Genomic DNA, 15076 nt, shown 5'->3' with positions numbered 1-15076 from the left:
AAAAAGAAAATAAGTTAATTAATAATTAATTCAGTTATTAGTATGTGGGCACAAAGTCACGGGTTTACAAGACAAAAGGTGAGTAAGATATTATCACATTAAGTACACTGGAGTTAAGGCACAAGGATATTTAGTAAAAGTACAATCAAATAACTGCCAATCCTACTGTACTAACATCTGAGACAGCAGGTGTAACATACTGGTGTGATGCCATTATCTGGCGGAGTTAACTCACCCCAAAGCATTTGCTCTAGACTCTAGTTTCCTCCTGAAATTCAAACTGAGCATCAACTGCATGAATCCTCCACTTCAGTCATGGGTACTGCGACCCCTCATCTGACTAAATTCTATCAACAAAATCATTTTATGTCTGTTTTTCCATTTTGATATGAGTTGGACAAGTCTGTTCAAGCACAGTGTCTCACCACTTTCACAACTTGTCATTATCCACTACATATTGTACAGTTAATCTTTGTTGTTGAGTATGTAATCTATTTTTGATGTAGTTTTTATGGCTGGATACTCTTCCTATCACCAACCACTTTTTATAATGCCAAAAACACTAGAAAGATGTGTCCTCTAGGGCTCCCCGTCATTACTCTGTATCAGTTTCTATTCAGGGCTGCTGCTCACCTATAAGGGTTGCCTGCATGCAACTTGCAGAGTTCATATCTCCTCAGATGTAGAGAGGTTTATCTAGGAAGAAAAATCACAGTGGCAGTCTAAGACCATTAGGAATAAAATATTTATCTATTATGTAGATAAAAGGCTTACAAGGTTAGTCTGAGGTAGCTGGAAGTGAGGCTGTCAGATATGCACATACAATAGGTTCAGCAATCATTCAACCATTTTCTACATTTTTCACCTTAGTGACAAGATTTCCACATACAAGAAACATGAGTTGGCCTGTACCATGAAATATATTTGATAACAACAACATAAGATTTTACTCAATATTGTTCTTACAACATCAACAAATAATAACAACAAAATAAGAATAGAATCAGCAAGACAAAATGTGAAACAAATTGCAGAGCAAGAAGAATATGAAAATGATGTAGAATAACAATGGCTAATGACAACAACTACACCATGAAGAAATTTACCTGAGTGAGAGCAGCAGTATGGTTTTCTCCACATGATATGTACTTAAGTCTCTGGTACTTGAGAGGTTTACAAAATGTAGGTGAGTTACGATCTACAACAAATGAATACAACATGTTGATACAAATCAATAATACATCAAGTAACAAAGAAAAAAATAAAAATAACATCAAAATAACTTACCAATTTCATCATTCAAACCCAACTGTCCAAAACTGAAAAAGAAAAAGAAAAAAAGGACAATGAAAAATAAAGTTAATAACTGTTAATTGTATTTAAGTAGCCCAGGAGAGATAATAAACAGAAGAGTGATGGATATGTTGAGGGGGATTGAATAAAGGCAGTGTGCAACTAAGTGGTTCAGAGGAGCAAAGACCTTTGAAGTTGCAGAGTGAAATGCAAATGGAAGAAACAGTATATCTGTGAGCCTGTAGTTAAATCAGTTGGTCAGTGAAGTTTTGCCACTCAGATGAATGGCCTTCATTTGGATGTAGTTTAAGATATTTGTAAGTGTAACTGTAATACTATCCCATATATGCCCCCAGCACATCAGGAATCACTGCTGAGATGCTTAAGATATATGGCATTGTTGGCTATAGTCTAGTCACCCGTATAGTTAATCAGGTGATACATGAAGGAGTCATACCCATTGATTGGTGTAGCAGCACCATAGTCAACTGCTACAAAGGTAAAGGTGACATATTAGATAGAAATAATTACAGAGGTATTAAATTGTTAGATCAGGTGATGAGAGTCATGGAGAGGTTCATAGCCCAACTAATTAGGGAGAGAGTTAGTTTAGATGAGATGCAGTTTGGGTTTGTACCAGGAAGAAGCACCACTGATGCTATATTTCTGGACAGCTGCAGGAGAAATTCTTAGTCAAAGATAGACCTCTGTACTTGGCTTCCGTTGACATGGAGAAAGCCTTTGACAGGGTCTCTCGATCCCTTAACTGGTGGTCAATGTGGAAACTAGGGATAGATGAGTGGTTGGGGAGAGCTGTACAAGCTATATACAGGGATGTTGTCAGTAAGGTGAGGGTTGGCAACGAGAATAGGAAAGAATTTTTGGTAGAAGTAGGGGTTCACCAGGGATCAGTCCTCAGACCCTTCTTGTTCATCATAGTCCTCCAGGTAATAACAGAGGAATTCAAGAGAAGTTGCTCCTGGAAGCTCCTCTATGCTGATGACCTCGCTCTACTAGCTGAATGACAACTAGACCTAGAGAAAAAGCTTCAAGTGTGGAAGTAAGGTCTAGAATCAAAGGGGCTTAGAGTTAACCTAGCAAAACCCAAAGTCTTAGTAAGTAAGAAGGTGGACAAATCACAAATCCTTCAGGTAGATGGCCCAGCTCGATTTGAAGAAAAGGCGTAGGAAGAAACTCCATAAGATGTACTTGGTGTAAGCTATGAACACATAAGAGGTGCAACAATATCAAAGGAAAGTTAACTGGGAAGAAAGGTTTTGCGTGTGGCAGATGCACAGGTGCAATAAACACCGAAGATGTACAGAAAACAGATTCCATCACATGCCAAGAGGAAAAACTAGTTGACAGCTTCTGTTACCTAAGTGACCAAGTCAGTAGCAGGGGGTAGATGCTAGAATAAGAATAGCCTGGGCAAAGTTCAGAGAGCTGCCACCTTTGTTGGTAACAAAGGGCCTCTCACTCAGAGTGAAAGGTGTGCGAACTGCCATGCCATATGGGCTGTGACTGCTGAGGACATGCATAGTCTTGAAAGAAATGAAGCCAGTATGCTCCGCTGGATGTGTAATGTCAGTGTGCATACATGACCGAGTGTAAGTGCCTTGAGAGAAAAGTTGTTGATAAGAAGCATCAGATGTGGTGTGCAGAGGAGACGAATGTGCTGGTATGGTCATGTGTGGTGTGTGGATGAGGACAGCTGTGTGAAGAAGTGTCACACCCTAACAGTGGAGGGAACCTGTGGAAGAGGTAGACCCAGGAAGACATGGGATGAGATGGTGAAGCATGACCTTTGAATGTTGGGTCTCATAGAGGCAATGACAAGCAACCGAGACCTGTGGAGATATAATGTACTTGAGAAGACCTGGCAAGCCAAGTGACATCATAGTTATGGCTGATGCCAGGGTTGCATAACTGGCCGTTTAAAAGCACCTTTCAATTGTTGGGCAATATGTTGTGCTTGTGAAGACCTGTTGAACCGAGGGAAATTGTAGCCGTGGCCAATGCCAGTGCCACCTGACTGGCACCTGTGCTGGTGGCATGTAAAAAGCACCATTCAAGCATTTGAGCGTGACCAAAGCCAATGCTGACTGGTTCCTGTGCCGGTGGCACGTAAAAAGTATCCACTACACTCTCAGAGTGGTTGGCATTAAGAAGGGCATCCAGCTGTAGAAACCTTGGCAAATCAGAGTGGAGCCTAGTGCAGCCTTCCAGCTTGCCCTTCCTCAGTCAAACCTTCCAACCCATGCCAGCATGGAAAGTGGACATTAAATGATGATGGTGATGATACAAGAGGGTGCTGATAAGTTCCTGGCTTTAAGGGTATCACAAAAAGCCTGGTTGAAGGCCCAACTGTCTGAGTTATTTTACAGGGCTTAGAAAAACTGAAGGACCACTACGATAACCATGGATCTGAGAGGAGAATATGTTGAATAAAATCATAATTAATTGATCCTCCAGTATTTTCTTTTACCCAAAAGCAGGAACTTTTCAGCACACCCTCGTATATGTGAGCAGTATGTAGGGAATCAGCAACTAATCAAAGTTGAAGTACTTTCTAGTTCTGGAGGAAAAGGCTACACTTTAGAATACAATCTTAGTTATGCTATTATATATGTGGGATTACAAATAAAAAAAAAAGATCATAGACTATGTGTATGTCTAACAGCTGTAATGGTCTTGTGCATATATGTGTGTAAGTACATGGTGTGTTAGTTTTCTTTAGTCAAAAACTGCCACAGAAAATAAAATAAACTTTTTTTTTAAATTCATGAATACAAATGGGGTAGAAAAATAAAACACTAGCAGCATAACTCACCTGTTTCTTCCCCACCCAAAGATTGCTCCTGATTTTGACATAATAAAACTATGGTAATTGCCTGCAGCAATTTGAGCCACAGGTATTCCACGTAGACATATTAAATGCCGCGGTCTATCACATTGTTCAGAGTTCATTCCCACGCCTAGTTGTCCGTGATTATTGGCTCCCCAACACCAAACATCTCCAACTTTACAGAAAAAAGAAATAAACAAAAAAAAAAAAACTTTAAATCATGTATTTTAATATATCAGTTGTTAATTAACTGGTAAGAATTTAATGTAAATTGCATTATTAGTCATTTTAAGCAAACTAACTATATACCTTGCAGGGATAAATACTACAGTTAAAATCGCAAAAGTTCAATATAGCACCTAACTTGAGATTGAATAACAAGCATGCTGTAATATATTTTACAGACTCTTGTAAAAATGTTTAAGTCAAATGAAAAGTGATTTTAGCACTTTTAGTAGAAAATTCTTCACTCGATAAAGCAGTCGCTGTTTCTCTTGTTTCAAGTCAGAGTTATAATTTCCATATATGATTAGTCTTTGATTAAAACTTATTTAAAAGCAATATTAAATTGGTGCTCTTTTATTTGACACTACACAGGGCAGTATCAGATAGTAGTTGTAGATTAAATTTTTGCAGTTCACAAATTAAGAAAAAAGAAGCTAAACTACTTGTTGTCACACACCAAGTGGTGCAAAAGGTAGGGTCAAAAGTTGTATAATGGACAACAATTGGAGGAGGAGGAGGAAAAATTCAACCAAGTTTAATCCTTTGACATTTAGATTATTCTAATAAATGTAATGCTTATTTGTTCACATAGCTATAAATTAATCACGCATTGTCATAACTTCAAGATTTCAATGATGTGATAGTTTATTTTTAGAATGGCTGGTTTGAATGCTAGAGTTAATTTAGCAAAGGAATGTTGAGTCAAGGGTAAAAGAAGGTGAATCACATAGACAAGAGAATTAAATATGGTCAATTTCTTAAGACCCTCTCCAATGTTCCCCAACACGAGATGAAAAATACATTAGGGCTGAGTGTGAGTGTCTGTAAACACATTCCAAAACAGTAATATCAAAATTGGAAACATGGCCTTTTCTATCCTCTTACATTATTTACATTTGACAGATATTTGTCCTCATCTTCTTTGTTGTTAACACAACATTTCAGCTGATATACCCTCCAGCCTTCATCAGGTTCGAACCCAAGTTTGAAATTTCCCCAAGACACCTGATGAAGGCTGGAGGGTATATCAGCTAAAACGTGTTAACAACAAACAAGAAGAGGACAAATATCTGTCAAATGTAAATAATGTACATAATTCCTCATTTCTTAAATATAGAACTGTATTTTCTATCCTCTGTCCTGAACCACCTAGTTGTAGAGCATAATTATGAGTGTTTTATAACTATAGGCAAAAGGCCATCACTTCCCAAGTGTGTCTACTTTAACATAACAAACTCATAGCTTTAGGTAACCTAACCATTTATTTACTTAGTTTGTCTGTTTGGTGTCCAACCTAGTCTTTCATATGTATCACATGTTTGTAACAGTGGTTTTCTCTCTTGAACTTGAACACAATAGTTGAGTCCTCTAATGCTCTTTTTTTTCTCTCAGATCACACGTTTTCAACTGTTTGTAAACACTGGAATGATATATCTAATGAAGCATGTTTGCTTCAATTTTATTCAGCTTTTGCATATTCTCTATAGTTAACACATCTGGCCCACAAACATCATATAATCAGTCATTTGCCCAGAGAGAAAATCTCAGTTGCCAGCAGAAATAGTTTTGTAAAATTTTTTCGCCTTGTCTCCACAAGCTTATTTACATTATTTACAAATATCCATCTGCGACGAATATATCATGGACAAATACTCATCAAATGTAAATAATGTAATTAATGTACATAATTCCTCATCTCTTAAATACAGAACTGTATTATACAAGCTTACCCTTACACACAGAGTTTTAGATTTTCCTCATCCGCAGTTTTCATCTAATTTTTATTGTGGCTGGGATATACGAGTTGCTATTAACTGAATTAATAGTGTTGGAAGACTGACCAAAGATCCAAATATTTTATAGTTCACATCCTATCCTACAAAGCTAATAGAAAAGTGTCACTCACTTGCATTAATCGACAGCAGTAATAAAACAAAATTTTTATCACTGAGTTAGTCAGCATTATTTTTAAATGCTCATTGTATGCTGACAATGGTGATAGGATAGGGTGAAACTCTGAGATAAGAATTACTAGAACTTCCTAAATAAGAGGAAACGGTACCAAGTTTAGACTGATACAAGAGTTAACAATGGTGACAGAGAAAATTCTTTTTTTCATTTTTTTCTCTTTCTCTAAAGGTTACTACTTAATGTCACTCAAACTAGGCCAGTGACAGTTTCTAAAGCCATGAGATGATAAAATATATCCAGTCCATGGTCTAAAAGTGGTGATAGAAAGGCATCCAGCCACAAAATACCTGCTGAAAACAGAACAAACAGAGTATGACGTAAATTTTGCAGGAAGCAATGAGGGCAAAAGTAGAGTGGGTTCTTTATGCCTACTGCTGACCTCTCTAGGGCTGGTAGCAAGATGAGCAGCACCCACTCCACACTGTAAAGAAACTGATTATTGTAAGGTTGTGATACCCACACCTAACAAAATAAAGCTTGACATGTCTGCTTTTTTTTCTAGCAGATGATGAAGAAACATGAGAACTGAAGAGGAAAAAAAATAAATAGATGTAAAAATCAGAAGAATGAGCAAGAACAGGTGTGGCTGTATGGTAAGAAGCTTGCTTTCCAACCACATGGTTCTGGGTTCAAGTCCCACTATATGGCACCTTGGGCAAGTATCTTTTACTATAGCCATGGGCTGACCAAAGCCTTGCGAGTGGATTTGGTAGACGGAAACTGAAAGAAGCCTGTCGTGTATGTATATATTTATGTGTGTGGCTTTATGTCTATGTTTGTCCCCCCACCATCGCTTACATCCCTGTAATTTAGTGGTTCGGCAAAAGAGACCGATAGAATAAGTACTAAGCTTACAAAGAATAAGTCCTGGGGTTGAATTCTTCAATTATAAAATCCCTTTAAGGTGGTGCTCCAGCATGGCCACAGTCAAATGACTGAAACAAGTAAAAGAATAAAAGAATAACACTTTACAACTGGTCAGCAAATTATTAGTTTTGCATTGCTGAATTCAAATTCTACAAGTGCTACAAAAAGAGATTATGGATTCACCAGACTGCTTAGCTGTTAATACAAAGATTTTTAAAAAAAGAGAAGAGACTGTAAAGATTACTTACTGTCAGTGAGGGCTATACAGTGGTAAGCTCCACAGGTTATTTGTATCACAGTGTGCAAGGCTAGTTCTTTCACTAATCTGAAATATTAGAACAGACACCATTTCATTTCTCAGTTTCAATGTTTTTGCACTTTTAATTTACAGACACCACCTTTCATTGAAATCTGACACAGAATAGATACAAACAGATGTGGCAAATGGTGTGTATGAAGGATGTTGGAAATTATTGTGAGTCAAAGCCATTGAAAGCAGATATTTCGAAACCTGCTATCTCTTTTCTATGTGTATGTATAAATGTGTGTTTATCACCATCACAATTTAACATTCCTTTTTCGTGATAGCAGATGTTGGATGGTTAAACAGGAACTCGGAGCCAGAGTACTGTGCTGAATCCCAATGTCTGCTTTGGCATGGTTTCTACAGCTTGATACAGCTCGAGAGTGAAAGGCACACTATATGATGCCTATGTGCGAACAACCATGCTACATGGCAGTGAAACATGGGCTGTGACTGCTGAGGACATGCATAGACTTGTAAGAAATGAAGCTAGTAATGTCAGTGTGCATGCACAACAGTGTGAACATCCTGAGAGGAAAGTTGGGCATAAGAAGCATCAGATGAGGTGTGCAAGAGAGATGACTGCGCCGATATGGTCATGTGATGCATATGGATGATGATAGCTGTGTGAAGTGTTGCACTCTAACGGTGGAGGATACCTGTAGAAGAGGTAGACCCAGGAAGGCATGGGACGAGGTGGTGAAGCATGATCTTCGAATGTTGGGCCTCATGGAGGCAATGACAACTGACTGAAACCTTTGGCAATATGCCGTGCTTGAGAAGACCCGTCAAGCCAAGTGAGATTGTAGTTGTGGCCAATGCCAGTGTCACGTAACTGGCCTGTTAAAAGTAACCTTCAATTGTTGGGCAATATTATGTGCTTGTGAAGACCTGTTGAGCCGAGTGAAATCATAGTCGTGGTTGATGTCAGTACTATGTGACTGGCACATAAAAGGCACTGTTTGAGTGTTGGGCCTCATGGAGGCAGTGACAAGTGACTGAGACCTTTGGCGATATACCGTGCTTGTGTAGACCTCTCAAACCAAGTGAGACTGTAGTCATGGCTGATGCTGATGTTAGATCAATGGAGTGGCTGGCATTAGGAAAGGCATCCAGCTGTAGAAACCTTGCTAAATCAGATAGGGAACCTGGTGCAGCTCTCCAGCTTACCAGTTTTCAGCCAAACCATCCAACCCATGCTAGCATAGAAAATGGATGTTAAATGATGATGATGATACCCTTCTTAATGTTAACTACTTTAAAGAGTGTACCAGGTGCTTTTATCACAGCATATATGTATATTATATATGTATATTATATATGTATATTATATATGTATATACATCAAATGGATGTCTTATAAAACACACATACAATAACAGCCATACCAACAATCCAACACACCTCCATCATCAGCTGCCCCACGAATATATCACTATGGTTTTGACACCTGAGCAGTACCATTCAATCTGGCAGTGTCAACAGCACTAAAATAAGTTTTGTTTGGGAACAAACATACCTTAGATATCACCAAATTCATTCAATCTTAATTCTAGGAAGGATTAAACACTAACATTATTAATTAAACTACAATAAAGAAACCATATATAAATATGCCTTATTGTATTTGTTCCAGCTGTGTTCTGAGTTCAAATCTCATGAAGGTCACTTTACTTTTCAATCAAGGAGGAGGGGGGGGGGGGTAATAAAATAGAACTAGGTTAGTTGGTGGAAACTGTAAGAACATTGGTCAGGATGCCCAGTGGAATTTGTTCTGTCTCTTTATGTTCTGAGTTCATATTCAAAGTTCACTCTGTTGCAAGCATTTGGGCCAGGTCTTCAGTTTAAGGATACCTTCCTCACACCCTCTAACCAGTCTTAGAGGCCCTCTAAAGTGTCATGTGCATTACCTTCCCTCTTGACTAAAAGACGTGATGTGTACGTTGCATGCTTGCACATGCAGATGCTCCAGGATAGACTTACATTCAACCCATGTGATTACTTGTTACAGATGCATTCTACCTTTGAGACAGCCTTATAAGATATAGTTCTTTATACAAGATGTGGAATAAGTTACTGTACTTTAAAATGTGTACTGCTAATGTAATTCTGAAGGAGAATCAGTGTGATGGTCCTCAGAATTATAGATATAGTCCATCCAACAGGCTTTCAAACAATTTCAAAATGAAGTGATAGTATGTTGTCAACTTAATGTGACAGTCCCATGAAAGGGAAGAATACTACTGTTATTTATCCCTAGGAAACACCATTTCCTGTGTCCTTATATTTTTAAAGTAGAGATAAGCACCTCTACTCAGCAAAGCCAGCATCCAGAGACTAGTTTCCGAGTCATTGCTCATGCTCTCAGAGATTTAGAAATGTATTATTTCTATTTTAAAAAATCAGTGAATGTATTTCACTTGAAATATATATGTTTTCAAAGGCGGATAGGCATCGACAGCTAGCAGGCCATGCTACTCCAGACTGATGATGAGCAATGATTTTGAAACTAGTCTCTGGATGTTGGCTTTGCTGGGTGGAGATGCTTAACTCGATTTTGAAAACATAAAGACACAGGAAATGTGTTAAGTCCAACAGGAAACGGTGTTTCCTAGGGCTAAATAACAGTAGCATTCTTCCCTTCCATGGGACTGTCACATTAAGTTGACAACATACTATCACTTTATCAAGAGATACAACAGGGCAGGATGGATAAAATTATTAGTGTGTTAGACAAAAAATGCCTTGCAGTATTTATCCCAACTCTTTATATCTATGTTCAAATTTCACTGTGGTTAACTTTACCTTTCAAACCTTCTAGAGATCAATAAAAGCACTAGTCAATTTAGTGCAAAACTCCACCTTCCAAATTTATGACCTTGTGACTGATAGGCATTATTATAAAGCGAAACAATGACTGTGAGGTTAAGGTGTAGACTATTGACCACATCATCATCATCATCATCATCATCATTTTAACTACTACTTTTCCATGTTTGTATGGGACAGATGGAGTTTATTGAGGCAGTTTTTCTATGGTTAGATACCATCCTTGTCAATTCTTACCCATTTCCAAGTGAGGTAATAATTCTCTATGGCCAGACTTGTTTTCACAGAATACTGGAAATGAATGACATTCATTTACAACAATCACACAATGTGAAGACAAGGAGACACAAACAAACACAATGGGCTATATTGGAGAACACTTGCCAGAGTGCCATGTAATGGGACTGTCCCTGAAACCATGGGGTTGGGAAGCAAACTTCTCAACCACATAGCTATGCCTGCATCTGTAACCACATGGCTTTAAATCCAAATTTCACTGTAAAAGGCTTACTCCACCTTACCTGGCTAATGTAGTATGTCTCAATTATGAACTGGCAAACAATTCTATTTTCATACACCAACAATTGTACAAATTTTCTTAGGGATTCATTCAGTAAGGTCCAAGACATATCTGAAGTTTGCTCCTTGACTAATTTTGATTTTTCTTCAAATATTTCTTCCTAGTTAGCTTTATGAAAATACCCTTCATATTATCAGGTCATCCCATAAGTTCTGTCCGATTTTACCTTTTTTAAAATTGAATGAAATTTAATACTAGTTTAGAATGTCTAATGGAATTAAAAATTATTTTTATGCATTTGTGTACATTTAAACTAATTAAATATTATTTTACAGAATAATAGAATTGAAATTTCTTTGATTAAAATCCTTTCTAACATGGGAGTATCCAAAGAGCATTTGAGGCACATAATGCTTTATGAGTACTAAAAAGGAAACTCTGCAGCCGAAGCGACTCAAAACATACACTCAGTTTATGGGAAAGAATGCTTGAATGAAAGAACTTGCAAAAGATGGTTTGCAAAATTCAAAAGTGGAGATTTCAGCCTTGAAGATGAAGATCGAACAGGACAGGACGTCCAGTTGAGTTTGATAAGCTCCTTGAGGCATTACTTGAAGAAAATCCTGCATTATCAGTTGAAGAATTGGCAATAAAGCTTAGTTCAAACCATACAACTGTTCATCGTCATCTTCAATGACTTGGAAAGGTTCCTAAACTTGGAAAATGGGTGCCTCATGAATTGTCTGAAAGCAACAGCAAATCCAGAGTTGATATCTGCTCTTCTTTCCATTCTTGTGAACTCATTTCACCCTTTTTGGATAGACATGTGACTGGTGACGAAAAATGGATCTTCTATCGAAATGTTAAATGTCGTAAACACTGGTTTGGTAAAAGGGAAAAAGCTCAACCACAACCGAGAAGGGAACTTCACGGGAAAAAGGTTCTTCTCTCTATCTGGTGGGATTGCAAAGGAGTAATTCACTTTGAATTGTTACCACCTAATGCAACAATCAATGCTCAAGTCTACTGTCAGCAATTAGAGCATTTGAACCAAGCTTTGAAGAAAAAAGACCCGCTTTAGTGAATCATGAAGGAGTGATGTTTCATCAGGACAATGCGTGACCCCACACTGCAAAGATCACATCACAGAAGATCGAAGAGCTTGGTTGGGAAAAAATTCCTCGTCCACCTTATTCTCCCAACCTTGCTCCTTCAGACTACCATTTGTTTCGTAGTTTACAGAATCATTTATGGGACATAACTTTCACAAGCCAGGAGGAGGTCGAAATTGACATTTCAGAGTTCTTCGCTTTGAAACCAAAAGAGTTTTACATTGATGGAATTAAAAAACTTGTAAAAAGATGGAAGGAAGTCATAGATAATCAGGGAAAGTACATTGATGATTAAATTTCAATTAAATATAACATTTGATCACTTGTTTTCTTTACTCAAAATTCAGACAGAACTTATGGGATGACCTGATAACTATTATTTTCATATGCTATCTCACAATTATAGAATTTATAGACAATTCTATTTTCCAATAAATTTCAATCTTGTACATTTGTTTAGTGATAGCCCGTTGCCTATGCCAGTGGGTGTAACCAGCCCACTTATGAATACCCCTCATTCATTGGACAATAAACTTTGCTTGCGAAGACCTATTGAGGCAAGTGAAATCAAATCAAAATTACTGACATGGCCGATGACAGTACCGCCTGATTGGCACTCGTGCCAGTGGAACGTTAAAAGCACATCTGAGCGTGATTGTTGCTAGGGCCAAATATTGGCTCTCGTGCCAGTGGCACATAAAAAGCACCATTCAAGTGTGATCGTTGCCAGCGTCGCCTAACCAGCAAATGTGCCGGTGGCACTTGTAAAACAACATTCGAGTGTGGTCGTTGCCAGTACCGCTGGACTGGCTCCCATGCAGGTAGCACGTAAAAAACACCATTTGAGCCTGGTCGTTGCCAGAACCGCCTGACCGGCCCTCGTACTGGTGACACGTAAAAGCACCAACTACACTCTCAGAGTGGTTGGTGTTAGGAAGGGCATCTGGCTGTAGAAACTTTGCCAGGTCAGATTGAGCCTAGGTGCAGCCTTCTGGCTCACAAGTCCTCAGTCAAACCGTCCAACCCATGCCAGCATGGAAAGCAGACGCTAAACGATGACGATGATGATGATGATCCTTTCATCACAACTTCAGCAAGTACAATGAAAGCTGTTTTACTGATGAAGTCATAAAACCAAAAACATGACTAAAGTTGTCTTCCCATTCTTTTAGGAAAAATTAGAAAAACAATTTCAAGTTATTTTTCTCACCACACATTACTAGTTATGTTTTTAAAGTTGCATAGATTAGGATATATTAACACTGTTATAAAACAGGCATCACTAGTTTGTCATGATTAAGTGGCTAGCTGCAAGAATAACACTGACTTGTAAAACAAATTGCATCGGCTATTGGAGAAAACATCACATCACAGCCAGACAAGAAAAGAGAAATGGATGCAAAGCAGTAAAATGAAAAGAAAAGAAAATCCTATGATTTTGTTTCATGAAAATAAACAAATTTATCACATGAACCACACCCAGTTTACTGTGGTGATAATAACTAATTAGTGTTAGTAATAATGGTTTTACATTTTGGCACAGAGCCAGCAATTTTTAGTGATTTGGGTAAGTCAATGACATTGACCCCAGTGCTCATCAATTGGTATTTATTTTATCAAGTCTGGAAGGATGAAAGGCAAAGTCAAACTTTGGTGGAATTTGAACTCAGAATGTAAAACCAAAAGAAATGTTGCTAAGCATTTTGTTTGCCATGGTACTGATTGTACAAGTTCCTGCTTTTGCTAGTAATTAGTTGCCAGTAGTAGTAGTAGTTATAAGAAACACCAGTAGCAGTTGCTGTAATGACAGTGATCATGTAAAAATAGTAGTAATATGAAATATTTAGAGCTGGTAGGAGTAGTAGCAGTAATAGTGGTATTAAGAAGTGATAACTGCAGTAGTAAAAGTAGCAGTGGTAGCCCACTGCTCTACATGATCTGAGCACAACATCCAAACTATTCTAATTACTTCTTAGAGAAACAGATTGAAGAATGTAAGTAAAACTCTACATATTTGACTCAACAGAAGCAAACAGCCAGGAAGTGGTTTCAGACTTCACACTGCATGTGTGTCACAACACAGATAACAGCCTACAGGCAAGTGGTTATATGGCTATATATAGAATAGAGGTGGTAACAGTGAATAAGAAATATTTTGATATGCAGTAAATTTCAATTTGCAAGTGATTGCATTTAAATTTAATGCATATGATTAAGTGGACGACCAATGATGGAGGGTAGCAGACAAATGAACGAACCAACCAGCTGAGAGATTAATGGGTTCAAATTTTGTCACTAACCTCATACTTTACCCTTGGCATAGACACTTAAATCTCAAAATCCTCAGGTCACTTGGCTCTGAATAGGGTATAAGAAGTATTTGCCACAGTAAACAGCTGCAGTGGTTTGTTAGCTTGTAAGGTTGAGTTCAACTATTCAGGCCAACAACAGCCTCTAAATAGTCACACAACCTGCTAGAAACAGCAGCTAAAATCTTAAAATCAGATGCTAATTTTAAAAATGGAAAGGTTACAGTGAAATAATACAGTTCAATATGCCCTTACAAAGACATTCATGACTGGAGTGTCAATGATCAGAGACCTGCTTGTATTTAAGTAAAACTAAGCTTCCACACTTAACATTTGTTGACCTGAAGATTGCTGTCAACAGGAAGCCTTGTTCTGTGACCTGGTGGTTTCTGACAAAGCTAGCGGGTAGATGAATGGCTTGTGAGAACTATACAAGTCATATACAGAGATGCTGTCAGCAAGGTTACAGTTAGCAATGAGTACAGCGATGAGTTTAATGTGCACATAAGAGTTCATCAAAGCTTGGCTCTCAGTTTCCTATTCATCATAGTCTTCCTAGTCATAATAGACAAGTTTAAGATTAGTTGCTTGTGGGAACTGATATATGCTGAATTCTGTAGGAGAATTAGAAAAGAAACTTCCTGTATGGAAGCAAAGGATCTCAAAAATCAATCTAGTGAAGACATAAGTCCTAGTAAGTAGGAAAACAGACAAATCCTTGTTTCCATAAGAGAAATGGTCTTGCTCAATATGTACAAAAGTGTAGGCTGAAATTCTATACATTGTGCCCATGCAAAC

At 37.9% G+C, this 15076-nt stretch overlaps 1 protein-coding gene across 5 annotated transcripts in view; it reads right to left on the bottom strand.

The window, feature by feature from the left end:
- LOC106869128 (putative E3 ubiquitin-protein ligase HERC4) overlaps positions 1-15076 on the bottom strand; it is a 100472-nt gene that overhangs the window by 29646 nt on the left and 55750 nt on the right. For all 5 annotated transcript variants that reach the window (XM_014914692.3, XM_014914691.3, XM_014914693.3 and 2 more), the window contains exons 4-7: positions 7453-7529; positions 4127-4316; positions 1288-1319; positions 1107-1198 (exon numbers count right to left, since the gene is read on the bottom strand). In XM_014914692.3, the coding sequence (XP_014770178.1) occupies positions 1107-1198; positions 1288-1319; positions 4127-4316; positions 7453-7529 (391 nt within the window). The remainder of the gene's footprint in view (positions 1-1106; positions 1199-1287; positions 1320-4126; positions 4317-7452; positions 7530-15076) is intronic.

The sequence above is a fragment of the Octopus bimaculoides genome, chromosome 5, assembly GCF_046866305.1.
Source record: "Octopus bimaculoides isolate indiv1 chromosome 5, ASM4686630v1, whole genome shotgun sequence".
NCBI classification, from domain to species: Eukaryota; Metazoa; Mollusca; class Cephalopoda; order Octopoda; family Octopodidae; genus Octopus; species Octopus bimaculoides.
The sequence above is the reverse complement of the archived record's forward strand: the minus strand, read 5'-3'. Positions and strand labels throughout refer to the sequence as shown.